Source organism: Erithacus rubecula (genome assembly GCF_903797595.1).
Source record: "Erithacus rubecula genome assembly, chromosome: 3".
Lineage (NCBI taxonomy): Eukaryota > Metazoa > Chordata > Aves > Passeriformes > Muscicapidae > Erithacus > Erithacus rubecula.
In genome coordinates, this window is record NC_136689.1 from 78,262,597 (window position 1) to 78,289,551 (window position 26,955).

General features: G+C 41.2%; 2 protein-coding genes across 3 annotated transcripts in view; one reads left to right on the forward strand and one right to left on the reverse strand.

Moving 5' to 3' along the window:
* The window catches only part of MARCHF6 (membrane associated ring-CH-type finger 6), a 44,732-nt gene extending 42,840 nt beyond the window's left edge, over nt 1–1,892 (reverse strand). Inside the window, exon 1 of one of the 2 annotated variants that reach the window (XM_079301154.1) lies at nt 1,735–1,892. In XM_079301154.1, coding sequence (XP_079157280.1) covers nt 1,735–1,753 — 19 coding nt within the window. In that variant the 5' untranslated portion in view covers nt 1,754–1,892. The remainder of the gene's footprint in view (nt 1–1,734) is intronic. The other variant, XM_079301153.1, reaches the window with a different exon arrangement.
* Nucleotides 1,893–18,168: 16,276 nt separating this feature from the next.
* On the forward strand, nt 18,169–26,634 carry LOC306799077 (carboxymethylenebutenolidase homolog). The gene is made up of 6 exons (XM_079299614.1): nt 18,169–18,314; nt 21,377–21,590; nt 22,257–22,364; nt 24,193–24,335; nt 24,704–24,795; nt 26,278–26,634. The coding sequence occupies exons 2-6, from the start codon at nt 21,385–21,387 to the stop codon at nt 26,455–26,457; spliced, it is 729 nt and encodes a 242-aa protein (XP_079155740.1). The 5' UTR covers nt 18,169–18,314; nt 21,377–21,384; the 3' UTR covers nt 26,458–26,634.
* Nucleotides 26,635–26,955: the final 321 nt, after the last annotated feature.

The following is a 26,955-nucleotide window of genomic DNA, read 5'->3' on the forward strand; positions in this document are numbered from 1 at the left end:
AATGCCTTAAATATGTAACTAAAAACCTTCTCTTCTTTGTCTTGCAGGTTTTTCTGTTCACCCACTTAAGTCAGGTACGATCAAAGTCTACCACTGGTAACAGCCTGTAACAAATTATCAACTATGCTGTTTGAATTAAATCCACCAAGATGGATTTACCAGCTACTGGAGCGGTGGAAAATCGGGAGGTCATTTCTGAGTATCCACTTCACAGCTTGCAAAAAAACCAGTTTTTCTGGGAAACCAAAGGACAAGTGACCAAAGTTTCACTTTGTTGTTGATTTCATCAGTGTAAGTGACTTGGTCTACAGAGCTGCAGCAAGCAATTTTAAATATTAGATTTAAGAAACACTAACATTTTGATAAACCATCAGTCATCATGGGTACTAAAGATGTCTACAGCACAACACTACTAAGGTGCCGTCTTATTTCATCCAGTGATTCATGTTTTTCCAGCTTTTTTTTTAATCCTCTCAAGCAGGAAAATCAAGTGATACCTGATAAAATGCTACATTCAAAATTATGCCAAAGTAACAAAAGCCAAGATGCAAAATGCTTTCCTTGGAACTGCCTTGCTACTGCAATATGTATTTGCACTCATTGTTTGAGATGACAAACAAAGCTCAAATACTGCAAGAAACACAGCACAACAAACATCCTTTATTTAGTTTGGTTTACAATATATATGAAGTGCTGATCTATCAGAGCTCTCCAGTATCTGCCTGGACTACCTAGTTCCTCTCCAGAGACATTCAATACCCACCTGGACACATCCCTGTGCCACCTGCTCTAGGTGACCCTGCCTTGGCAGGGGGGTTGGAGTAGATGAACTCCAGAGGTCCCTTCCGACCTTAACGATTCTGCGATTTTGTGATTATCTAAGCATAACAAAAGTGCTGACAAAACATGTTTGATCTCAAATAAAGCAATACCCTTAAAATGCAGACAAAAACCCCCTCGTGGCCATGATATCTTTGACAATTATTTTTTTAAAGTAAGATAAGTAACTGTGTATTAGTCTGTTGCAAAAGAGACAGAGGAACATGCCAGCTCCTGCATATTTCATTTTTTCAAACAGACTGCACACGTAATAACAAAGTCAGCTTTGCGAAAGCAGCAGCAGCTATTACTACTCAGCCGAACGCGGAAATTTAAGACGCCCTGGGCTGCGGGGCCGGCCGGGTCCGACAGGCTCGGGCGGCCAGGAGGGATCTGGGGGCAGTGCCCTCCCCGCCCGCGGCTTCCCGCACAGGGCTCTCATCTCGCCCCCGCGCCCGCAGCTCCCCAGGCAAAGCCGCGGCCAGCGGAAGGTTGCGGCGGGCCCCGGTGCCCAGGTGTCCCGGCCCATCCCAGCCCCGCTCCGAGCGCTGCCGGCACCGCCCCCCTTTCCCCCCCCGCTCCCCGTTCCCCGCGGTTATGTAAGGGGCACCCGCGCGCGCCGCCTCACGCACTGCCCCCTCGGCCCGGTTCGGTTCGGTTCGGTTCGGCTCGGCCCGGCCCGGCCCGGTTCGGCCCCCGCGGCACCACGGGCCCTGCACAGCGGGGGGGGCGCGGGGCCCGGGCACCTGCAGCCCCGCTACGAGAAGCCCCTCCGGGTGTGAACAGCCCCCGGCCCGCCCAGCGAGCCCAGTGACACCCGCCTCCTCCTTCCCCGCACCGCCCACGCTCCGAGGCTGCCCCGGCACAGCCCCCGCCGGCGGGCTGGCGGCGGCGGCGGCGGGGCGAGCGCAGTACCTTCCTCGGCGGTCTCCATCTTGCCGGGCTGACGCAGCGCCGGCCGGGCGGGTGGCGTGACCGCGGGGGCGGGGCCGCGCGCCGAGCGGACGGAACGGCCACCGAGCGCCCTGCGCGCGGGCACGGAGCGCCGCCCGCCCGCCGCGAGCGCCGCCTGCCGGACGGGCGCGCGGGGAGGCCCGCGGGGCCGGGCAGGGGCAGGGCCGGGACTGCCCCGCTCCCAACTGCGGGAACAGTCGGCGGGCTGGGAAAAGAGCTCCGAGACCACCCGCTGCAGCTTGTGAACGAGCAGCCTCGTGTCAAACTAGACCACGGCACTAAGTGCCACATGCAACTTTTCCTTAAATACCTCCGGGAACGGTGATACCTCCACCTCCCTGGACTGCCCATTCCAATGCCTAGTCGCTCTTTCTGTAAAGAAATTCCTCAGAATGTCTAATCTGAAGCTTCCCGGCTGCATCTTGCGACCGTGTCCCCTCTCTTATCGGCAGTTGTCTATCGAGAAGGTGCTGACCCCGACCCGGCTACCCCCTCCCTTCAGGTGGTTCACCGAGTGATAATGTCCTCCCTCAGCCTCCTTTTCTCCAGGCGAAACAACCCCGGCTGCCTCCTCAGGGGACTGGTGTTCCAGAGCCTCCACCGGCTCCGCTTTTCTCTCTGGGCACTTTCCAGCACCCCTGAATCGAGAGGCCCAGAGCTGGACACAGCGCTCGAGGTGTGGATCCGTCAATGCCACAATCCCTGCCCTGGTCCTGCTGGCCACGCTGTTCCCGATCCAAGCCAGGATGCCCTTGGCCTTCTTGGCCACCTGGACACATGTTGGCTCACGTTCAGCCAGCTGTTGGCCAACACCCAACACCCGCAGGTCCTTTTCCGGGGGCGGCTTTCCAGACACCCTTTCCCCAGCCTGTAGCGCTGCCCGGGGTGGTTGTGACCCAAGTTCAAGACCCGCACTTGCACTTTTTTTATTTTTTTCTGAACTATTTTTTCGCTCAGTAAAGCACAAAATTCTCTTTTGGCTTAATCATTTATGTTTCCATGTCTTGCTGCCCTACATAGGCAGGCATTAAAACTTTGTACTCTGCCACGTGCGCTGAGAGCGGTCGCTCGGGCTCTGCTGAGTTGGCAGGAATATTGTTAAGGAAGAAAACAATTTAATTTTATTCAGGGCAAAGCGGGATTCCATCCTGATGAAATGTATGCGTGCGTTGCTTTAGTGTTCCATTGTGGCAGCTGGTTCAACCCCTCTAGTTGATCAATGAGTCGTAGCAACCCTGGGCTCTCTTTACCGTATGACCCTTTGTGTCCAGCCAGTCATTAAATCCTTTGCATTCAGCCTTCGGGCTCCGTGTCAGCAGTGGTTGGTAGTTCAAGTCTGAATTTAGAGTGCAGAGGCGGCACATGCCCAATTTGCAGTTTTAGACCCCTGTTTTCCTAAACTGTAACCACGTTGGTTCCTTCGAAATTACATTTTTCAAGCTGGTAGAGCGTATGATACTGGGCTGTGCAAGCAAAAAAAAATTTAAGGAAAAAGCAAAGGCTTCATATGGCTCTCCAATAGCTTGACAAGTACAGTAAAGTCTTGCAATAAAATACACTTGGCCTACACTACTCACCTCTTCTGTGTCCTTCTGCTCTGAAAGGCAAGGTGGAAAAATTACCACTTATAACTTCAAGAAAATACCTGTTTATCTAAAAAAAAAAGCTCATTTTTGAGCTTCACTTTGCACAGTGTCAGCAAATTATCTTGGCCTGTTAAAAATCTTCCAGCATAGTAGTGAGGATGTGGGAAATGCTGTAATACTAATTTTGTCAGAGCAAGGAAAAATCAATGAAAAAAAAAGGAGAAAAAGCCAAGAAATGGAGAATTTCAATTTCCAAGTATATTCCTAATTCCCACCCTTTATTTCCCAAACATGTAATCATTATTTGTTGCATCATTGTTACTCTGCTGTGAAAAATGTAAATTGAATGTCAATAAAAGTATCTAAATTATAATTCGCATTCAAAGACCATGGCAAGATTAATGTATATAATTCTCCAATTTCAGTCTCTCTTGGTAGGCTTATTTAAATTCAATTAAAGCTTTAGAAAGGAGTTGCTGTATATTGCCAGTGAGTAATTTCATTCCTGTCTGTACCTGTCTCTTCAGCCATTTAAATTACCTAACAAGCATTACATGTGTATCATCTTCTCAGCATTTAGAGAGAATTTATCCCAAAATTTTGTTCATACCTAGTTTTTCAGTATGGGCTATACAGTAGCTTACCAGTAAACGTGAGTTGAAGCAGACCATTGCAATTTAAACAGTTAAAAAAACAAAAAAACCACCCTATAGTATGTTATTGAAAGTTACATTAAATTAAGCATATCTCAGCTTTCTTGGTGTTGTTGGCAAACATGTTATTAATCCCTGTCTATTTAGTAATGTGTTAGGTGGTTTTGTTTTGCCTAAGAAATACCCGTGGCTTAAATAGTTCCTAATTTTTGGTAAAGAAGGACCTTAGAATGTTATTGTTAACTTTTGGCTCTCAAAAAGGTAAAAAATTACTGCCAAGAGGCATTGAACAAATAATTTGAAAAAAAAAAATCTCTGTTCCATAGAAATTATTATCTAGATAGGGGAGAAAATATGATAATTGTAAAGGTGTAATTTGAAGACAGTAATAGATATAGCACCAAATGGCAGAAAGATATGGCAAAAGGAAAAACATATTTATAAGTGTGAGTAGAAAGAGTAGGAAAAAAGACAAGGTTCTTCTCAATATGGTTTTGCTTTGGTTTTACATGACTTAAATACATTAAAGATAATGCATTTTTATTCACGAGTTCTATTAAGAAATACAAAATAATAATTGCAAAATGAAAACTACCCAGCATTTGTACTGTGACATTTCCATCTTCCCTGACATTTTAAAATGGCTTCATAAAAATTATTCTCTTACATTTTTAGTTCTTTTGAAAGTTCAGAGCATTGAATCAACCTAATGGCGAAAGCTGCTTTTCAGTTTTTTTGTAGACGAACATTTCAAAATGCATTTATGTTCTTAACCAGTTGTTTTAGAGGATTTTTCAGTTCTGTCCTAGTTTTTTTCCCTCAGCTACTCACCTGACTCTCACTGCAAAATTGGCTCAGTTAGTTATGAACAGCAAGCTGTAGAAATGTGGAAAACATAGTGGATTAGCTTAAGTAAAATGAAATGGATGTCAGCTTATCTTAACAAACCAAGCAGTATTTGGAGTGAACATGTATCTGGTTCCTAAATGATGCACCACCACAAGGGAGGTCCAGAGTTTCCATGGCAGGTACAAAACCATCAGAGCAGACCCTTCGTTGTGTAGCATAAAGCATGGCTCACAGAAAATTGGCCTGACACAGCCAGAAAGCACAGAGGTCTGCAGACTACAAAAACACATGGTGACAAACGCTGCCAACCTGGATCTTCCCTGTGCTCTGCAGGGACTTTAGGGCAGCACTTCCTGGCCAGTGGCTCTTGTGCTGTGACATCTCCTGAAGCATTCCTAACCAGCAGGGAGCTGCTGTGGCCATGGAATGGAATGAAGATGGAGAGAAGTACTCTCAGATGTACTGTGAATGCAATGGCATTTGCTGCTGCACCAGGGGTTGGTCCAGGCTGCTGCACTGGTGCTAAATACTGGCTCTGACACCTCAGTATATGAAGTACTGAACAATGTGTTTCCCTTCAGCTGCTGCTTGCTTCTTGTTAATCCTGGGCTATGATTAGTAACCAATAGAGGAGTGAAACTTCCTGAATGAATATGTGACTTGTGGTTTATGAAATGTGTAGCTGCACTGGACCAAACAAATTAATGGATGGGCATCATCAGACACAGCCATGACATAGGCTCCAGACCTGTTTATTTTAGAAACTTGAGGAGATGCTTGGCTATGCACTGGGATTTGTTCTATGCATTATTGACATTTCAACCAAGTAAAAAAAACTGTTTTCACTAGTATTTTAAGTGAGACGTGAGGTGAAAACCCAGTCTAAAGGATACTACTATTTAATGAGTCTGACTGAAGGTACAATCAAGGTTATTTATATATCTAGATTTCAAAAACCCAGGTAACACTTGGATAATTAACACAAACTATTTCCATGGAGTAAAAGAAGTATTTGCAGAACTTCATGGCTCTTTTCAAGATCTGCAGGATGTGCTTCACCAAATTATATTTCTTAAGCACAGCAGGGATCTTTCCACATGTGTTGCAGTAGATTTTCTATTTAAACCATAAGCCCTATCAGCTTGATTGGGATCCTGCATCATGCTGAGAATGGAGACAGTGGCTGTTATTAATCTACATGGGATTCAGAGCTCTCTGGCTGTGGTTACTTAGTGGAGGCCTATATAGATCTTCCAGAATATCCCATTCCTAATAACTGTTATATAATTTGAAGTTTATAGTTCTTTCATCATGTCAAATGATAGTTAGATATTTGTGTCATTAGATCAGAAAGATTTTTTTTTCCCCTTTTCTAGAACTTTGATCTCTTTGGTAATTGAGCATGTGGTGTGAAACAATACCATCACCAAGTGACTGCATATGATTGCTTCTGAGAACATCTTGGTTCTTGTGTCTTTAAAATTCTGTGAAAATGGACCTGCAGATGACAGCACTTAGGGATTATCCTCAGTACTTAACAGAAACAATCTTATTTTGCCAGAAACCTTTATCTTGACCTTCCAGACTTTATTAAAGGTTATGACTGACAACCGAATTAAATTGAACTCCTCAGGGCAAGGTTCAGTTCCACTTAATTTAAAATCATGAGTGTTGCCAAAAAGAAAGTGTATCTCTTAGGGAGAATGATCAACATAGTCACTGTAGTTACGTTCTGTAACAACACCTGTATTACAGCCTGTGCTTCTGCAGCACTGACTAGGAAAGAAGTACAGAAGGGCTTAGATTTGTAATAACTTGGTCATTACTTTTTCTCAAATGTTTACAGCAACAGGAAAAAGTGCATCCAGGGGAAAGTGAGCTATGGTCCAAAGGTCAGAGTTATTACAGGCTAATCAGAGTCAATGACCTCTGTTTTGTGAGGTTGTTTGATTTCTGTGGTAACTTTCACTTCACTGTAGCTTGCACACTGAGGATGTGCATGATGGGGCACAACCCCCAGCTTTTGCTCTTTTCTCTATGGCAAGAATGTATTTGCTGTGTTTACTGCCTTCAATGCAGGGTCAAAGAATACAGTGAAGAAAACACTTAATGCTTTTGATGTCTAAGAAAAATGCTTGGCTCAGTGAAGTAGATTGTCACTTGGGTGACTCACGTGGAATGTCAAACCTGCTTACTACTCAAAAGGAACATTCTCTTCACTCTCCTTTGTATATCAATTACACTTTTTTTGACTTACTTTTTAATGTAGTCATGTAAGATGAGCCTCTGACAGGGCCTTAGCTTGGTTAGAGGTGCTAAAGAAAGAGTAATCTCACAAAGACGACAACACACAAAGAAATGGCAGTGCATGGTATTTCATTCTGATCACCTGGTCCTCAGAGGGTCTGAAGACCAGCAGCTGCATTCAGTATCACCATTTAGCTTCTGAGAACAGCCTTGTTTGGAATCTGTACTTTTCAATTGAGAACATCTGGGAAAATTCCTACTTTAAAAGTCACTTATCACTGTTTAAGATGGAAAAGTCTTTTCTGATTCATTATCACATGAACCCTGAGAACAGAAACTGCTGTCAATAACTTGTAACAAAATTTCCAGTCAGGTCTTACATATTCAGGGTGACAAACTGGGTTCTCCTCTTTCATTTTTGTCTGGATCTCCAAGTTTGCTTGTACTCCTTTTTCCTCTTTTTTTAACTGATCTTCTGCAGGAAAGAAATCAGGGATCTTCAAATTATTTATGGATTCTTGAGAGGATTGATTTATCTCTGCTTTCCCTACACTCCTGGTCCTGTTGAGCCAAGTTTTTGATCCTGATCCTATGGAAAGGCAAGGGGGAATTTTATACAGTAAAGAACAGAGAGTTTTTAGGAAGGCCTCAACCTCACAGTAGCTTCAATGAAAACAAAGGCTCATAGACAACTTTTCTCCTTCAAACTCACTCCCAATGAGGGTAAATCAAACCTGGGCAAATGCATTTTCTTTGGTGGACAGAGATAATACCTTGCAAGAGCACAGGAAGATCAGCCAGGATCTAGAGAGATGTATGGTGGAAAGGATCATGGTGAATAGCATGGCCAAGATGAGCAGGGCAAGATGAGAAAGAGTATGAGTGGTGCTAAGAGAAAGATTAGAAGAATTTGCCCAGAGTTGTGAATGTTCCATCCCTGGAAGTGCTATATAAGACTAGGCAGGATGGGGGTCTGAGCAACCTGGTCCAGTGAAAGCTGTTCCTGCCCATTGAGTTGGAACTAGATGATCCTTTAAGTCCCTTCTAACCCAAACCATTCCAGGATTCTGCAGAGTAAAAATATGGTAATAGGGAGAGATCCTTGGAAATAGGGAAGTGTCACAATAATCTTCAAGGCCAAACAAGAGAATTCAGGGAACTACAGGTCAGTCAGCCTCTTCTCAGCCTACAGCAGGATTATGCAATGTGCATTGAGATAATCTCATGGCAACCTGGGCATCAGGAGCCGGAGCACAGACTGACCCAGAGAGGTGACAGAGCTCCAAGGGTGCCACCAGAGGGCACCTCTACTCCAGGCCAGGAGGAATTTGGGAACCCCGAGAAGGTGCTGAGGAGATGGAGCATCTCTGGGCCCTGCAGTGCCCAGTCAGGCAGGGATTGTGGAGGCTTGCACCCAGGCTGGGGTCACCTGCCAGTTTGATGGGCCATGAAACAAGCACCTACTGGTTTTGGGAAACTTATTGCCTTGAATGTAGCCACCTGATGAAGGAAGACTTTTATTTGTGGGGTACTAGGGCATTTCCACGTGTCTAAAGCTGTCAACACCTGCAGGAGCATCCTGCACAGCTGCCCTGCACCTTGCTACTGGCACTGGTGGCAGCTGAATGACTGAGTCCCTGGGAGCTGCCAATCTGCTGTCTTGTCTCAGGCTGCCACATATTCCAGTATCATCACCAGAACAGTTCCCAGATCACATCCCATGACTGCCAGAGTCCCTTGAGCTGGGTCTGTCACTGCTGTCACTGCTGTCACTGTCACTGTGCTGAGGTGGTTTGGGAGAAAGATGTGGGGACTTGGGGTTTTCCGTGGGAGCATAGGGGTGATGTGACAGTGGCTGATGAACTCTGCCTCCATTCAGCTGCAGAAAGTGCTGCACTCCTTGAGCCCCAGTGGTGACCAGTGCCAGCTCCTATACCAAGGACTGGCCCTTATCCCTCTGTTCAGGGGCATGTGGAGAGGAACACATCAGAAATTTCTAACCTGGCCTTATTGATGAGGACACAGGTAGGGGTAACTGTCACCCCAATGACATTTAGTGAATTTTTGGTCTAAATCTGGGAAATTCTATGCAAAATGCTAACTGCTGAAATGTCCTGTCTGCAGTATCAAGCAGTCTGAAGCCAAGAGGAAGGAGATATGCTTTAGCTCTCCAGCAGGAAGGAGACAGGGGGCAGGAAGGGGTACAGGAGTGCTTCAGCACTGACACACCAAATGGTCTCTTGCAAGGAGCCTGTTGGGTGAGCCTGGACATAAAGGATGGGAGCTGGTCCAGCAGCATGTCAGCCCAGCCCTACGGGGCAGTGTGCCTGTGTGAATCAATGTTTTCTCACCTTCAATAACAGGAGAAAGTCCAAGAGGCCAAGAGAGGTGACCCAGAGCTCTCCAATTAATCTGAGCAATAAGGATCTGTGAATGTAGGTGAGTTGGGAATCTGTACATCAAGAAGTGCTTGTGCTTGATTTTCTACTACAGATTTTCTCACAGCTTTTTTGGTGTTGAAATTGTGTACTTATTTTAAATACTCTGATTTAGCTATGTCAACACATCTTTAATGATTATATCTGAAATAGTCTTAGACCTGCAGAATGCTTCAGATTGGCTTGTAGATTTTGGATGTGGAATCAATTCCAGAGTAGCTATCACAACCAAAACAAGGTGTGAATTCAAATTGTCTCTTGAAGACACATGAGAAGGAAGACATTAATGATCTCTTTTTGTTTTTGAAAACCCATTTTTATAACATGCAGAGCACTAATGTCCTATGCTTTAGTATCATATATAATCACAGATATTTATTAAGATTATTTGCCGACTCATTTTCACTTATTTAATATGACCATATTTTAATGAAAGTTGAAAGCTGAAAGTTATAAATTCTCACTCACAATGGATCCATTGTAGTTAGAAATTTGCCACAAATATTTAGTGCTATGCTCATGAACAAATCGAAGCTCCCCGTGGAATCCAGGGAATAAAATCACTGGGACTTTGGGCAAGTGCTCTGTTGTTGTAGGACTGAGACCTGTACTGGCTTGGCTCTTCTGAGCTTGGCTTGAACATGGCTTCTTCTTCAGCATCTCAGTCATGTTTGTGTTTTTTTTAAATTTGGAGATAACAAGCTGGAAAACCCCATATATTTCTTGTTTTCATAATAAAAATCAGAAACATGTATTTTATTCTTCATAAAATTTCCATTTAAGATAAACAGAGAACCATTTAATGGAGAGTCAGTATAATAGTAAAGAAAGTTACAAGTGTGATGAGGAGGTTATAGTTGTTGATTTTCAGCTGCTGTTGGGAGGGCATTGAAAGAAGAATTCCTTGGAAAGATACCATACCTATGGAATAAGAAGAATTCCTAGCAACCTTTTAAAGAAGTTTGCAGATTCTCTGGGAGGTTTCCAGGAGTAATCAACACAAGTGCCAGTAGTTCAGCTGCCTGAAAGATGAACACAAACACAGCAAAAATTCCTTTGAAGTGTACCCAGGTGAAACATGCAAGATAGAGGTTGCATTTAGGGAAGCCAGCTGTTCCCCAGACTTCACAAAATCTTTTTAACCCATCAAAGCAGGAAACAATAATAGGCCTTTTAACAAACCTTCATTATAACAGCATATTGCATGGTAACCAAGAGCTTTAATTACCATGCCAAGAAGAAGCCTGTTGTTTTATTTCTGATTTTCTGTTTACATAATTCACTAGTTCATTGATGAGTGAGTAGTTTCATTGCTGTTCTTCTGAGTCAGGCCATGCTTACTGCTTGTTCTCAATTCCCATATGTAATTGTCCTTGGAAATTAATCTAGCTCTCAGAGGTTTAAGTTTGAAAATATTGGCATATATGTCTTTTCTCACAGGAAAGAACTTATCACGATTGTTGAATAACATGTAGCAATGGTTGTGCTCAGCTAAATCATGGGGTTTAACCCTTGAGGAGTTGAAGTGACCTTGATGTTATTATTTTAGGATAAACATGCATCATCAGAAAAATCCACATATTCTAAATTCTGTTTTGGTGACACTTTCAAAGAAATTTCTGGGGAAGACATCTTCAGCAGGTAGCAATTTCTGCTTAAAACCAGAGAGAGAATGTTGGAATAGCTGATAGTAAACACTGGTATCTGATTGGAATGAGAGGGATCAGGTTGTGGCTCACATAAAAACAGAAGTGGCTGTACCAAGGCAGAGTTTTCCAGAGAAGACAGAAGTGAAGAAACTGCCATATGGATATAGCAGTTTCTGCACAGATGGGCATGGTGCAGCAGTAGCTTGAGCACAGACCTCTGATCCAGAATATTTATGTTTAATCTTCAGGTCTTCACTGAGGGCATATGTCCTAGGTACTGAGTCCTGAGTCCTTCTTTCAGAACCAGCCTGTCCAAGACTTCCTCTCACAACATTATTCCCACCTGCTTTATATCTGAGTTTTATCTTTTGTATGGACATCCAGACAAATGCTTCCCATGAATGTCAGTCTATCACTCACGAGAAAGAGCATGTGATAGTAGAGTCACACTGTGAATTCCTTCTGCAGAGAAGATGACTAATTTCCCTTTTTTCCTTCCCTCTCTATCCAGATAACAAGCCAGAAGGTGGTCCACACCCTGGAGAACATGTTCTTTGTTTTGTATCTGGACTTACGAAAAGGTTGACACACAAGGAAAAGAAACTCACTGGGGTCTAGCTTGATAGAAGCAAGTGGTGATTTCACTCAAAAAAATGGATCTCACCTCCCCAGGCAAACCTACAAACAAGCCAGGATTTCTGAGGAATTTAATAGGTTGTATGAAGCCTCTTGGTCTCTTTGAAGAGGCAGGTGACTGGGGATTTGATTTCAGCTTGAGGCTTAGGGTTTGGATTGGTTTTACCCCCTGAACCAGGAGAACAGGCTGTAATGAACACCTGAGCTTGTCCTGAGGTCTGAGCTGCAGCTCAAGCCAGGTCTTTGGAAGGAATGTGCCTTATGGTACCTGCTGTGTCAAGTAAAGCCAGGCTATCATCTCTGCAGCTTCTAGAACAAAGGGAAAATCAAAGCACCTTAGAGATGAACCTTGTAAAGGACTGAATAAGGTGTGCCTGAACTTTTTGTCTCATGGCCTACAACACCTTAGCTCTCTGTGATCTTGTTGTGGGTCTATCAGGAATCTGAGATCCAATTTCAGACCAGAAGGATGCGGCAGGCTGGAAATTGTGAAGTCTGGAAGTGCTAATATCAGCCCTTCAGAGCTAATCAGACCAGGCCTTGAATTTCCTGCTTAAGCTGATGTTTTCTACTTGTTCTAGCATCCAATTTGAAACTCTCTGGTTCACAACCAAGCTGTGGAGGAGCAAGCCTAGGAGTTCACTCCTGGCACACCCACTTTGTCACACACAGCACTAGCAAATGTTTGAACTGTCTGGGTGAGAGAACCTCTTCCACACCATGATGTTTGATGCCACAAACACCAAAGCAGGTAGGGTGGGCAGTATCTGCAGTCTGGTTGACCCAAGTGCTCCCTTCCACATGAGAAGCACATTGCCTGTGTGCCTTCCTGGGCAGTGCAGGTCAGGATTCACTTGGAGGGCTGGCCCCCTTCCTGCCTGGACTCCTTTTGTCTTCTGAGATGCTCCATCACGTGTTTACAGCAGCTCAGGGAGTCTTAGAAACTCATTTTGTTCAGTTGGCACAAACTTAGAATAGTTCCAGCACAGTCTCAACCATTTGCAAGATTACACCAAAATGTAATTTTTTTTTCCTGCTAGGGCAAAGTTCATTATCTCATTTTAGAAAAAGGGTGAGACAGGTGCTTTCTGCAAACATATTTAATAAAGCCTCTCGATTGCTCTGAATTATGTATGGTAATTATCTTGTTATATAATTAGAAGCTCTTATATATACTTTCCTTAATCTTGTTGCTTTGATGTTTCACTTGGGCGTCTGTATTACTTTGTGGGATGCAGTCCAAAGTTGTCTGGATACATTCCAAGATTACTAATGCAAAGACATATTTGCAAAACAGGACTTTTAAAGTCAAGCAAACATGGGTAAAAGTCTTTTTCTGTTTCACTCTGTTTAAAGTTTTGGAGTTTAAAACACTGATTAGTGTAGTTACTTTTGCCAGATTTGTTCAATATTTAGTGATAGTAGCTGTCACTGATTGCTGATATATCAGTGTTCCTGATTGTTTCCCTTTCTCCAGTTAGGAAAAAAAAGGTCTAAAAGGTCATCTGAAAGATGTATAACCTGTGGGGGATCATATGTAGGTGGAAATTTCGGGGTCCTCTTGGCTTTGGAAAGGATGTCTTGGAAAATCTTAGCCAAATGAAACTGTTCAAGTACACACTAGGAGTTTACAGGGGAAAAACCAGATTTCTGCACATGAAAGTTTCCTCTCCTGAGAATTAAGGTAAATTCTGTGGGCACAACATGCAGCATTTTGTCCAGGACAGCTTATTTATACTGAAGACTGAAATAGTATTCACATCTCCATGCAAATATGGCCTCGATTACAAGGAAGAAAGTCACTCCCTTCCATCTGAGTAATCCCAGAAAGTTCCTGAAACAAAATGAGCATTAGATGAGTTTTGTATGAGACAACATATACCAAAAAAAGGAACAGGGAAAAAAAAGGTAAAAGGATACATGCCCTGGAATAAAACTGATTAAATATATACTATTTAAAATCAACATTCTATGGGAAAAATTCTTCCTACAAAATTCAGTTCCAATGACTAAAAACAAGGAATTAATTCATAATTGAAAGTAATACTCCGAGTGGTGGATAACAGAAAAAAAAAAGAAGTGATTTTTAGTAATTAATGAATTTCAAATTTATGTTGTTTTAGAGGAGAAGACAAAATATTTGGTAAGAAAAAGACATTACATATTCTTAAATCATGCACATAATATATGTTTAGTTTTTTAGAGAAGGAAATCAGCCCTTAGTCCATGCAATTGCCCATGTACTCTTAACTGTATTGCCTTGCTCATATATGCATTTGTAGTGTTCAGTGAAAAACAGATATCACCTTTGATACGGGGTACCTGATTTTGAGCCATTGTTCCAGAGTGTAGTATTTCCCCTATATACTGCTATTAAAATTCATTATTATTTGGAATAATTTGCCTTGTACTGAAATTCCATTGAAAGTGTTTCTTAATAAAATTAAGGAACTTAACTCCTTAATTAAAGTTAATAAAGAAGAGCTACTGAATAACCTAGAAACACCTGGACAGTGGTAAGTAATTTTAATACCCCTCTTTGCATGTCACCCACAACATTAGAATAGATTTCCTGTTATTGCTTGGCATAATTAAAGTACTCCACCCATTTTCTATAAAGTTCACAAAGCACACCCTCTGAAATCCCACAAACTCTTTCAGGAAAAGTAGAAAATTTGAGAATAAACATTCACAATTTATTTTTAAGTAAAAATTAATCCAAGACAAGCACAACATAGCTATGGAAAACTATAATTTGCAGATCATCCTTCTGCCCCTATGGTGAAAGTTATAATATTGATTTTGGGTATTATAATATTGATTTTTTGTATGCTCTGACAGCTGACCCTAGCCTACCCCAGAAAAACCCTGGAACATTAAAAGGGATAACCAGAAACCAATTGAAACCAGTGTCTTCAAATAACTTACATAAAAGGAACAGAGTGGAACAGGAGGAAGAAGGGGTGGATGCAGTGGGGAGGTGGCCAAAGGGAGAGATGATGACAGATTGAGCCTATTATGTTTTAGCAGCAAATAAAATCACAAGGGAGTGGAAGCATGGTGAGAGATGCGAAGATTTATGGCGAAGAAGCAGCAATCACCCTGGTCCTGGTGCCCTGTGAGGAGCAGCGGGTGCTCTGATCAGAGCAGGGAACATGGTCATGCCTGCCAAGCATGCACCAGATGGAGCAGATACGGTCACTCACTCCCACAGAGGACAGACTTCAGAGCCTTTCTTCTTAGACACATGGGAAAGCATGGGAAAGAGTGGGGATATAGCTCACTGCTAACCAAATCAGAGGATTTAATGGAGAATTTTTGTAATGCTCCAGGCAAAAGCAGCTGCTGACTCCAGAGTACCATGTAGGTAAATAGTAAAGAACAAAATTGTAAGTTTAAGAGTAGTTCTCACTGATTATAAAGAAAATATTTGTATATGTAAATCTTCTGCCAAGCCTTGATTTGCAATGAGAAGAGCTGGCCTGATTTCCTTTATTCAAACACTGACTGGACACGCAAGACAGAAACCTGTAGTATTAAATCAGATTTGTCAAAATATATTTTTTTCCTCCCAAGTGATGACCCAGTAGATAACTTTAGATATGAACCATTTTACTGGATGGAGGGAAAGAAAAAAAATAAAGCATCAAACCAAGCTCCAAATTTCAAGTTCACTGGTAAGGCTATCTTTTCAGTGAAGCTTTTTAAGAAGGAATAGCTATGTTCACCTCTCTAAGGGACCCAAACCCCAAAGAATTCCTCTTGCTATGAAGGGAGATGTTGGGTACAGATTCCCCAGTGGCATTACAATTGGCTCAACAGAGCTGCATTTTGACTCCATCCCACTGTGCCTCTGCTGTGGTCCTCCCCAGGAGCCTCCCCACCAGTTCCTCACCAGATACCTTGGCAAAGGAAACCCCTGAACAAGGCTGATATTGCTGGCTGGAACTGTATGAGAGGAGAGGGGAGCCCTGCTGTCCCTCTTGCCTCGTCTGCAGCTTCTAGGCTGCAATCCTGTCACTCAACAGAGATGCTTTGAACAGGTTTTTTCACAACATAAATACAACATTTATGATTTCAACTTTCTGGCAAGTCTGTTGTTGCCAACAGTACTCCAAATATTGTATGGGCTGACTGTAGATTGGGCATGTTTAAGCCTGCTCATTGGTTTCTCCATCTGAGTGTTTCACTTCTGCACTAGATGCCACCAGAGTACCTGCCTTTCTGGGTTTTTAGATATCAGTAGTCATCTGGGAGAGAATACCTTTCTATTTTGCCTCAGGGCAGCAGGCTTGCATGCCCTAGGATCTTGTTTCTTTTATTGACATACAACTAAAATTGCAGCCAACAGCTGTGATGATTATCTTTTGGGCTTTACTCTATGCCCATTTCTATAAAACCAGGAGAAGCAGTTGGAGAAGTATTGGCACAAGCCTTAAGGAGCAAAAGAAGTCAAACCAGCTGAAAACCAGGTGTGTGTCTCAGGTGAATGAGAAATTCCACCACTGTGTGTTTGAACAAGTAAATCTGTTGTGTTCATTCCAACTCTTATTTGTCTTCTTCTTCCTCTTTATTTTTTTTTTTAACCCTAAAAATAAAAATGTTCGCAGCAGGCATAAAAAATTAAATGCATAATTTCCTTGAGACTGTAGCAAGTTCATGGATGCAACGATCTCCATAATCCTGAGCCCATTACAGAGGTGATTGTATCTTACAGGGAACAAGACAATCTCATCAAGTATGGGACATCTGAATGATAGAGGGTTTGCAGGTCAGACATAAACACCATGTGTGAGCAAAGGCTTGCATTAGAGCAGAGTGACTCCTTTGCTCTCCTTTTACCCTAACCACCCCCAAGTCTGGGGACCAAGACAGGGTTTACAATCATGAGATGAATGTGGGATCAGATATATGCTTCTGCTGCCCCAGTCTGTCCAGGAGACTGCAGCGTGGATGAATCCACATTCCATAGGGGCAAGGTAGGAGGACAATACTTCAGTCTTGTGGATCTGAGTACAAGATACCCACCTGGGTGGAGTTACACAAGGTCAAGCAAGATGCCATTAATATCAAAGTACAAACCGGATCTTTTCAGTCAAGTCTCCACACCCCCTCCCTTGCAACACAAGCAATCTTTTTAATGGTTTCTTGTACAATCCTGATGTGCAAATCTACTGACGGGTGTAACAGGACAAACATCCTCTTTCTGGTCATGACAAACCTTAATTTTGAGTAGTGTGCAGCTCCCACAGCACAGAGGACTCATTGTACCTGGGTTATTATGCACTCAGCACAGCAATGTTATTGCACTAGTTGGGTCATCTAGGGGACTACCTATTTTCATTCAAAAAAAAGACATCTATGGAGTGTGAATCATACTCCAAATATTGATTACACTGTGGGAGTGTGGACACCTTGCTGACATGAAGGCCTCATCATTGTAAATGTCTGAAGTTTGGTGAACTGAGTCCATCTATCACCTGTTTAACATAGGCTTCAGATTATGGTCCCTACCTCACAGAGTACTCCTGAGCATCTGCTGGGTGACTGGGGAACTTGTTTGTCATATACATCAAGAATAAAAATTTATTTACTGATCTTTGTATGAAATTACATAATTTTCTTGAGCTCTTTTGTCTCTCTCATTTGCATACCCCCCCCCACCCTCCAACATGCACACACACCCAGACCATGTGTACACACAGAGAAAATGAGTTTATGTCTGACTGAGGGCTAAGTTAATATTCCTTGCATACAGTGCCATTGTGGAAATAGGAATGGAAAATTTCAATGAGCCACCACAGACTCAAGTTTTTCTTGCTTGTCGAATGCAAGTCTAATCACAAATAACCTGGAACACTTTTCAACTTGTTGAGAATACTTATGGGTGTGGTTGCAATATGTTTAATGTGTGTACTAGGGGAGACTTGCTAAGATTTTTAAGCTTCGAGTTTGCCAGAACAGATTCATCTCAATTTGCCTCAAATTTTATTAATGGCATTTATTATATTAAGAACGTATATGAGTATTCTTCAAGAAAATGCATCAGCAAAGACACCACTGATGCTAAATGTCTCAGTTACAAATACTGAAGTCTAAAGCCTCTGCAGCATCTTAAATGTCTGCATCACACACACCATAGTGTAGTACAGTGTTTGGGTGCATCTTTCCTTCTAAACTCCTTAGATAATAAGTAAATGAAAGGTGGAGTAAAGCAGCAGATGTGGATCCTGCTGCAGACTGCCTCTCTGCATGATCTGTCCCCACCCCTTCCGTTCGGGATGACACTTGAGTGAAGCCTCTCCTCCTCATTTCCCAAAATCTGCACAAGAGCTGAAGAGCACCTGAAAACTGGATGGGCAGCACCAGGAGTGAAACTGTCAGCAAGAACTGTTTTTCTTCTTTTTCAGTTTAGAGAAATCTAGCTGGTGCCTCACTGAGCAGAAGAAGTGAGCTGGGCTGAAACAGGATCCTGCACTCCAGGTATGTGAGGGCAAACTGGTCCATGCAGACTGAGTTGACAGCAGAAAAGGATAACTACTTTTACCTGTGCTGGAAGGGAAAATCTGAAATTGCTAAGCAAGTAGATATAGCTCTTTGAAAAGGCATGAAAAAATCAGCTAAACCAAATCCTTTAAAGAGAGGCTATAATTTGGTTTCAGTAAAAAATTGCACAAAGACAATTATCAAGGGGCAGATAAGGTGATGATAAAGACTGTCAACTTTGGGAAAGATTAAATTTCATTTTGAGCCTTTTCTACAAGCTGTGGAACAGCAATAATTCTGAGGACACTGATAGTTTATGTTCATCAAGTAACAAGTTCACATTAAAGACCATAATAATTTTTTTCATCTTTATGGTAATGAATTTCCATTCTTATCCTTGTTTGGTCCACTGAGCCCTTAGCATTGAAATGAAATGCTGCTGTAGCTTAAAGTGTTATTGCTCGACCCGGGAAAAGGGCAGAGATGTCACATCTTGGCATCAGCATTCCAAGGTCCTGCCAAACAGCACAGCACTTTGAGATCACGTGCTCATACTCATTTTCTGAGAAGTGGAGATTGTCCTCACCAGGATCTTTGCCTCTGTTTAATCTGATTGTTTTAAAAGATATTTTTAACCTCACTTTCCAAGTACAGATTTATTTTTTCCTGATGAAAACTAAGACTCAGCAGAATATAACTATGTGATTTGTTGCTCCTAAAAATGCAGTAGTTCGGGTCTCTCCTACCACCTTTGGTGGACCCCATCTTTGAGCTGTGTAAATAACTCTCCTCAGTTTTTATGTTACTTGCATGAAAGCTGAATGATATCAAGACACCCAAAGGAGAGTAGGACCACTGGAGAGAAGGAGAAGCTCTAAGAAGGCTTTCTCTCAAGGAGCAGTAGGATGACACAAGATTCATCAATATCTGTGGTTTTCCTCATTAGTAGAAGTAACTTTCCCCCCTGATCCCACCAAGTCCTGCATCTCCTCTGTGCTGCAGCACAGTGATGAGGAACAGGACATAAGGGCAAGATGTTGCCTGCTTGGAAATGTGCCATGGGGAAAGCAGGAAAAGGAAAAGTGTAAAGGCTGAAATTGGTGGGAAGAGGGAATGAGGTGAGACTGGAAAAGTAGGAAATATCCTGGCGTGCTGCTTTGCCACACCACATTGCGTGGGACAAAGCAGGCAGGAGCAAATGAAGCTTCTGACTGAACAGGCTCCCATCAAACTTCTAAGCAGCTCAGGTGTGGTTGACTATTTACTAACGTTCTCCAGTGCCTGGTGCCTGGAAAGCAGCCAGCTGGCTGGGCCTCAGTCAGCACAGGCCAAAGAAATGGTTTCTGGGAAGCAACCAATAGATAGGGCGTAGGTGGTTCACAACTATTGCACAGCTTAGTGCCTCCTAAACAACACTTCCTTGAAGGGGACACCATAGGTTGTGCCCTTCTGGGCAAAATACCACAGTGGGGTAAGACTGTGGCTGCCATCTCCAAAGCTATCTTTGGGAGTGCCTGTGGTTTCTCCAGGCAGCCTCCTGTACTTCAACAAGCTCATTCATCTTAGGCTATAAAAAAGAGAGGTAGGAAGCACTTTTGTATGAACAGACCTCTCTCAAGCATTTTCAGGCATTTAAAGCATTGTGTGTGGCTTAAACTAGAAAATAATCTCCTGTGTGGGTCACACCTTCCACTTTCATATAGTGCCAAAAACATTGAGGTCTTCATCCTGAAGATCAGGCTACTTCATGCTTCCTAGAACCAATTCTGACAGATGTTGAGAAAGGTGGGATGTAAACATGATTAACACATGTAATCAATTCTCAGTTATCAGCAAAGGGGATTACTGATAATGAGAGATCATCCATCTCATGGATTTATCTGAATGAGCTTGATTAGAGCAGTAAAGACATGTCTGCCCAGTTCCTATATGTCTACACCAGTATCAGCCAGGGTTATGGCTGTATTCAAATGTATTTGCTCAAACTCAGTGCTGACCCTGCCAGATCTGGTGGCAGCAGCCCCAGGGTTGGGAGGGGATAGGGAAGAACAGTGTCTCTGCTCTGTGCACTGGGGAGGCTGATTGTCTTGGGTATAAAATTTAAATGCATATAAAATATAGATTCTTTTATTGAGCCAAAGTGAATCATGCAAACTGGGGAGTGTTGTATAGGGCATAAGCAAGTGGTGTGTCTCTGTGGCATCAACTCTGTTCTTCAGACTGCCCGTACTGTGGTTCCAAATGTGTCTGTATTGGCTAGGCAAAATTTCCCATTACTCTGTGAAATGTAGCCCTCACCTGCTCTAGTTAATGGAAGGCATGTGTTTTTATGGGAATTTCCTGATCTTCCACAAAGATTAGATGGTTTTATGAAGTACAGGTTACAGTGCAAACTAAAATAATAGGTTGGTGTAGAAATGATGAAGTGGAGACAGTCACAGTGAATGTGCCTGTGTACTGCACGCCCAAGGACAGTTTCAATGTCAGTACATGACTAGGAAATGCTACTAGTATCACTGCCCCTGCAGATTTAATTAGATTCCTTGTATAGATGCATTGTAACACCACTTTTAATTACAGGATCACAATCTGCTTTTTGCACAGAGTCCATTCCAAGCTCCTGACACAGAGAGTCAGAACAACTTTTGTCTTTAATCTGTCTAGCACATCTACTGGCTCATTGTCTCTAATTGCTACTTTTGGAGAAGGGATAAAACCATATACTCTAAAATATTCTGAATGAAGCTTGCACATAAGCTTGTTTTCTTGCAATCCCTGTCAAGGGCATTTGAAAATTTTGAATTTGGTATTTCTCTTTATTCTCAGCTTAATAGCATAATAGGAGAAAAGGCATTCTGCACTGGAATATTCCTTTTGCTTTTTTCTACTTTCTCTTTTCATACAAGGATGTTAATGTTATTCACGGAAGTTACTGAACTACTTTCAGAAGACTGTGTTTGCCTTTTTGCCCTAAATAATTTCTGTTAACAAATTATTGCAAATTATTTTTACATTCTATCTTTTTTTTTATTATTATTTTTTATTTTTTTTTTTTTTAGGTTTTCAAATGGCTGATCCTTTCCTGTATGATACTGGAGAAAGGTCTCACTATGGGTGCCTTGGACATGAAGTACAAATTGAATACCTTAAGGCATATGTTTGTAGACCATCTTTTTCCACGGACAAAGCTGTGATTGTGGTTCATGATGTATTTGGATGGAGGTTCCCAGATAATAGATACATAGTGGATTTGATAGCAGGTCATGGATATATGTAAGCAACTTTCTTTCCTATCTTCCCCTATAAATGCACTGATAGATCACCAAGCCAAAGCTAGAATGGCATATGATGTTTCCAATACACATAAGACAACCATACCATTTCAGTCTGAGCAAATAAAAAAAAAAAAAACAAAATATTTCCATGGAGCCACCAAAGCTACTAAAACTGATCCAGGAAAAATGGCTATGTAAGCACAAAGGCACAAGGAATCTTGAAGTGCCTGTGTTTGTGCTTATGAAGCAGCAGTGGTGATCCACAGAGAAACAATGGTATCTATTTTAAGTTGTATAAGCTTTTCAGAACCAAACCTTTTGAACATTTGCTTTAGCTTGTAACAGCAGAGGTATATATGTATTTATATAGAACCAGGAGGTTTGTTTAATCCATTTATTTTTGTATTTATATAGAATCAGGAGGTTTGTTTAATCCCTTTATTTTTGTATCAAGTGTTTCTAAGGAAACCCTGGACATTTATTTGTGTATTTTTTTTCCCATACAAAGACATATTTTTTAGCTAGCTGATTAGCAGAATAGGATGAGTAAAACATGATTCAGACAGTGATCATGTAGATGTGTATTCTGGACTAGAAGATATTAGGAGACATTTAGACTTCCACAGATTCAATGAAAATTGACTGAATTCCATATCTCACACAGAACCATCTGCCCAGACTTCTTCAAGGGGACAGAACCCTGGAAATCTACTGATCACTGGCCTGACTTTCCTGACTGGCTGAAAAATCATGATCCCATGAAAGTAGACAAGTAAGATACATATTTGTACTTGAACTTTAAAAAGCATCCAGCGAACAAGGAGAATTTATATGAGATGTTAGAAGTGGCACCTCACAGCAGGGCAATCTGGTTGCACAGCCACAGTTTCTTATTCTGGGTGATTCTTCTGTGGTCCTGTGCATCACAGAAATCCCTGTCTTGGGATTTGAAAAGCATCATCTGCTCTGGCCATCACTCTGCTTATTGTGCCCATCTGGTTTTCCTGAGCCCTTTTCTGACTATGTTATACTGGCCACACAGAGTCACAGTGTTTTACAGGCTACAAAAACCCAGCACTCTCACCCACAAGTGCTGATTCTGCACCCAGTTCCTCCAGATAAAGAGGAAAATTCTTCAACAACTGCAGATGTTATCTGCTAGTTGTCACATGCCCATCTTGCTTTCTGCCTTCCAGACTGTGAGATTCTCCTGAGCAGCACTACATAAAAATTTGCTAGACTAATCAAAACCTAAGATACATCTGATCAACTGTACTATTTTTTTTAAAATAGAGGGATCATTATCTGTATAACCTAACAGTGCCTGTAATGAGGCTTCCCTGAATTATGGGAGGCATTGCTGTTTCTTCAGCATCTCTCACCACAGCTCAAAACCTCAGATCATAGTGAGGCAATGACACCTTATTACTCACCTACCATCCTGCAAGCCACAAGTATTCTGACCCTGGCCAGACTCAGCAACCACAGTCTATCTTCAATGTCTCTCAGCGAAGTTTTGGCCATATAATTCCAGAAGATGTAACCAATTTTTTTTAAAAGAGAAATGACTCACAACAATAAAAAAATCCTGCTCCAAAGAGGAGTAGATATGTGGGCAATGTCTTAAAACATTAGGATATCAGGACATGCCTTTGCTGTCTTCTGAGGGATCACTTGTAGGTGAACATTCAGTTCAGATCCATTGCTCTTTCAGAGACCATGGAACCCATGACTTTCTTAGTGTTCTTTCAAACAAACCAGACCTGAGACAGCATGGCCATAGGCCTAGGACACAATGTCCTCTTCATGTCAGTCTCATACTGAGTTATTTTTGGTCATATGACTGTACGACTCTACCTAATGCTTGAAAATATAGGTAATAGTTTATGAATTCTGCATTTAAAATTAATGTAAAACTCTATAAGTAATGAAGAAGATAAAATTATTGAGAACTCAGAAGTCAGCAGTTTTTAAAAAAAATTACTTGTTCTCACCTACAATAAAAATATTTTTCATTAGTTTTTTCATTGCATTTCATGCAAAAGTTATTTTTTTACACATTGTAGTTACTGAAAATGTAATTTGAGTAATTACTACTTTAGCATACCATTCTTGCATGTGGGCTTGGTAGGGTATTTTTATAGTAATTCATGTAAAAGGAATGACAGGAAAAATCTTTGTTTAAATAGGTGAACTCTGTAGAGATAGTACAGTGAAGCTTATCTCTTCCTACAGTCCATAATGCAAGATGTTGTTCTACTTGCAGATATGTCTTGTCTTTAGTTGTCCTGTCCTAGACAAAGTGATTCAAATAAAAATTTACTAATTTTGAAAACAAAGGAGCAGGTGACAATTCAGGTAAGTATTTAAGTGTCTACACCTGTACTTCCTTAAACTAGGACCAGAGATCTTAACTCTCATTTAATAATAGAAGCCACTGCTCTAGCCTGAAATGTGCTTTTTAAAGTAATCTCTGTTTTAAATGATTGAAGGTGCAGATGCAGAAAAAATACCATGTATGTCTTTTGATTTACTTCTTAAATTGTCAACTAATGGTTCTGCAATAGATTCCTTAGTTTACTTTTCTTTATATGTCTTAGGGAAGCTGATGTTGTCTTGAAGTATCTAAAGGAACAATGCGGTGCAAAGAAGATTGGTATCGTTGGGTTTTCCTGGGGTGGAATGGCAGTACATCACTTGATGCTGAAAAATCCTCAATTAACCGCTGGGGTGTCCCTCTATGGTAGTGTAGAACACCTGAAAACTTACTTGGGTTCACATGGCTATGCAGAGTTTGTAATTGTACTTTTTGCTTTGTAACAATTTCTATAAATACTCAAAGGTGAGTTGCGGATTTTAATTATGGTTATTTCAGGAACAGGCTACATTGGTATAAAAATATCAAGGATACTGTAAGCAACAACAAAAAAATCATTCCTTGTTTTGGGAAATATGCTGTCCAAATGGTTTTTCTCCATCCAAATAGCCACTGTCCTGATCTAAGCAACGTACCTAATGAGTAAACTTAAATAGAAATGTTCTCTTTTAATTTGCCATTTATCTCACAAGAATGGTAACCTCACTAACTGACTGTTTCTCAAAACATTATAGGAATAATTAGAGACTCTGATGAAAGATATAGTTTACTAAATCCAACATTTTTCATTTTTGGTGAGAAAGACCACACTATTTCTTTGGATCAGGTAAGCTGTTGTTCTGGAAATACTTCTTTTCCCATTATTCATTAATCCTATGCAGAAATCCTTGTTAGAAAACATTCTCACATACAAAAAAATTTGACAGGTTTGATGGTTCTGTTTATATTTCAACTTCCCCACTATCTCGTTTAGGTTATTCCAAGCTTCTTTTTTGAAGTAAGAAATGCAGTAAAGGACAGTTATCAGTCTCTGAGTGGCTAGATAAGCAGAGTGTGAAATTGGGCAAAGATATCCAACTTGCTATGAACCAAGCATCCCAAAAACTTGTATGCTACTTCTATGGGTGAGAAATCTGGTTGCTAAACCACTGAATTTGGACACTGAGTGGAGAAAAAAAGGCAACTGAACTTTCTGATGATGAGGACCTATAACTAACTGCTTTTGCTACCAAAAGACAAAATCAACTGTTTCAGAAGAGTGGGCGTGAATTTTAGCTGAGACTACAACAACTTGTAGACTCAAATGTTTTGACTCCTGCCTGCCATCTAGGTTCTGATATGGCCCCTACTGTAAGCATATGTGAGAGGCTGAATAAATACATGGATAGGAAACTGGTGCCCTCTTCTGTGCATAGATTCTTTTTCTTCAATGACAAAGATGACATGCCACCTTTAGCACAGCTTGTTTTTTAGGGTAGGGGCTGGCTGGAGAACTGGCAGTGTGCTCTGGGAATGCAGAAGTTATCCAGTGTTTGCTTCTAACTGCATTAGTCAGCATGTTAATCTATACCTTATACATGTCTCCTCTGCAGAGGAAAACAAATCCTTCACTCCCTATCCTTATTTTTATGGAGAATGTGTCTTTTTCCCTGGGGCAAAATTTTGGCAAATACATTTTTTCTGTCATGTATTGACCACATTGGAACCACACCATTTCCTCCTGAAGCTTTCTTTCTGTGCAGATTGTATAAGTAATAATTTCTGCATTAAAAAAAACCAAACAAACCCAAACCCTCAAATACATAATTTTCTGTACTGAAGAAAAGGGCTCCATACAAAAAAACCTAACAAAACAACAAAAACCCCATTAAATTAATGACAATACTCTCTCTCTTCTGCACAATGGGCAGAAGTAAGCTTGTGGGGCAAAATAAGTGTTCATTCTTCTATTTTTTGACTTTTAAGGGAAATAAGCACAAACTGTGCCAGCAAATGTATATGGGTACATAAACACATTATTAGTACTTGGTATGCATGCTAATCAACAAAACACTGTGCAGTTGTTGTTCAGTAAACTAGAAGAAAAAAAAATATTTTCTTAAACTCTGTTACTAAGCCTATCAAAATGTTTTGCACTGATGGTCACTAAGGGTTATGGAACATGTTCTCTCAAGATCAGAGATAATCTATACTTCAAAACAAAACTTCAGTCTTACACTCGAAGATGCATTTTTTCTACAAGGAACAGCAAATTTGGCAAACTTAAAAAAAATCACATTTAATGGAAAAAATGCTTTTCTTTTAACAGATTTTCTTATTGGAGGACAAGCTGAAACAGTATTGTAAAGTACCATATAAAATTAAGGTTTATCCTGGGCAAGTTCATGGGTTTGCACAACTGAAGCCAGAAGATATGAAACCTGAGGATAAACCTTATATTGAAGAAGCTAGAAGGGATATGATTGATTGGATCAAAATGTTTGTTTGACAATAGCAGAAAGAAATGCTAGGCTTCAAGATGAGTGATGAATTTAATTTGAGAGAAGAAAACAGTCAAGGGAAAAATATCTCATTTTGAAAGTCGTCATAAACTAAAATAGGAACATTTTAATTTATAGCTTTAAATTATTTTGGACAATATTTACAGAAGATTGTGAAATAAAAGTCAGACTAAGGGATTGAAATTTTCTTGGTTTTTATTTGTTTAATCATTTTTCATTATGACCTTGATACTCATGAAAATGTTTATCCATTTTTCTGTGTTTGCAAGCATGACTTCATCATGACTTTACCTGAGTAATTTCAGGCTTTATTTTGGTATGATGATTGGTGGTCATATGTGTTCACAAGGAAGTACCCTGGGTTTGCATATAGACATTTTCTTTTATTATCTACAAAATATTTTGCTCAGCTGTAGTGGGCAGAGTTTTCCATGCATGAATCAAACTCTTGGCTATACTGAGGAGTTAGGAAGAAATGATGTTGT

Coding starts and splice junctions, on each gene's coding strand:
- LOC306799077 (XM_079299614.1), top strand. CDS start 21,385: ATGGCTGATCCTTTCCTGTATGATACTGGAGAAAGGTCTCACTATGGG. Junction 21,591..22,256: donor ATAGCAGGTCATGGATATAT/GTAAGCAACTTT, acceptor TATCTCACACAG/AACCATCTGCCCAGACTTCT. Junction 24,796..26,277: donor ACACTATTTCTTTGGATCAG/GTAAGCTGTTGT, acceptor TTCTTTTAACAG/ATTTTCTTATTGGAGGACAA.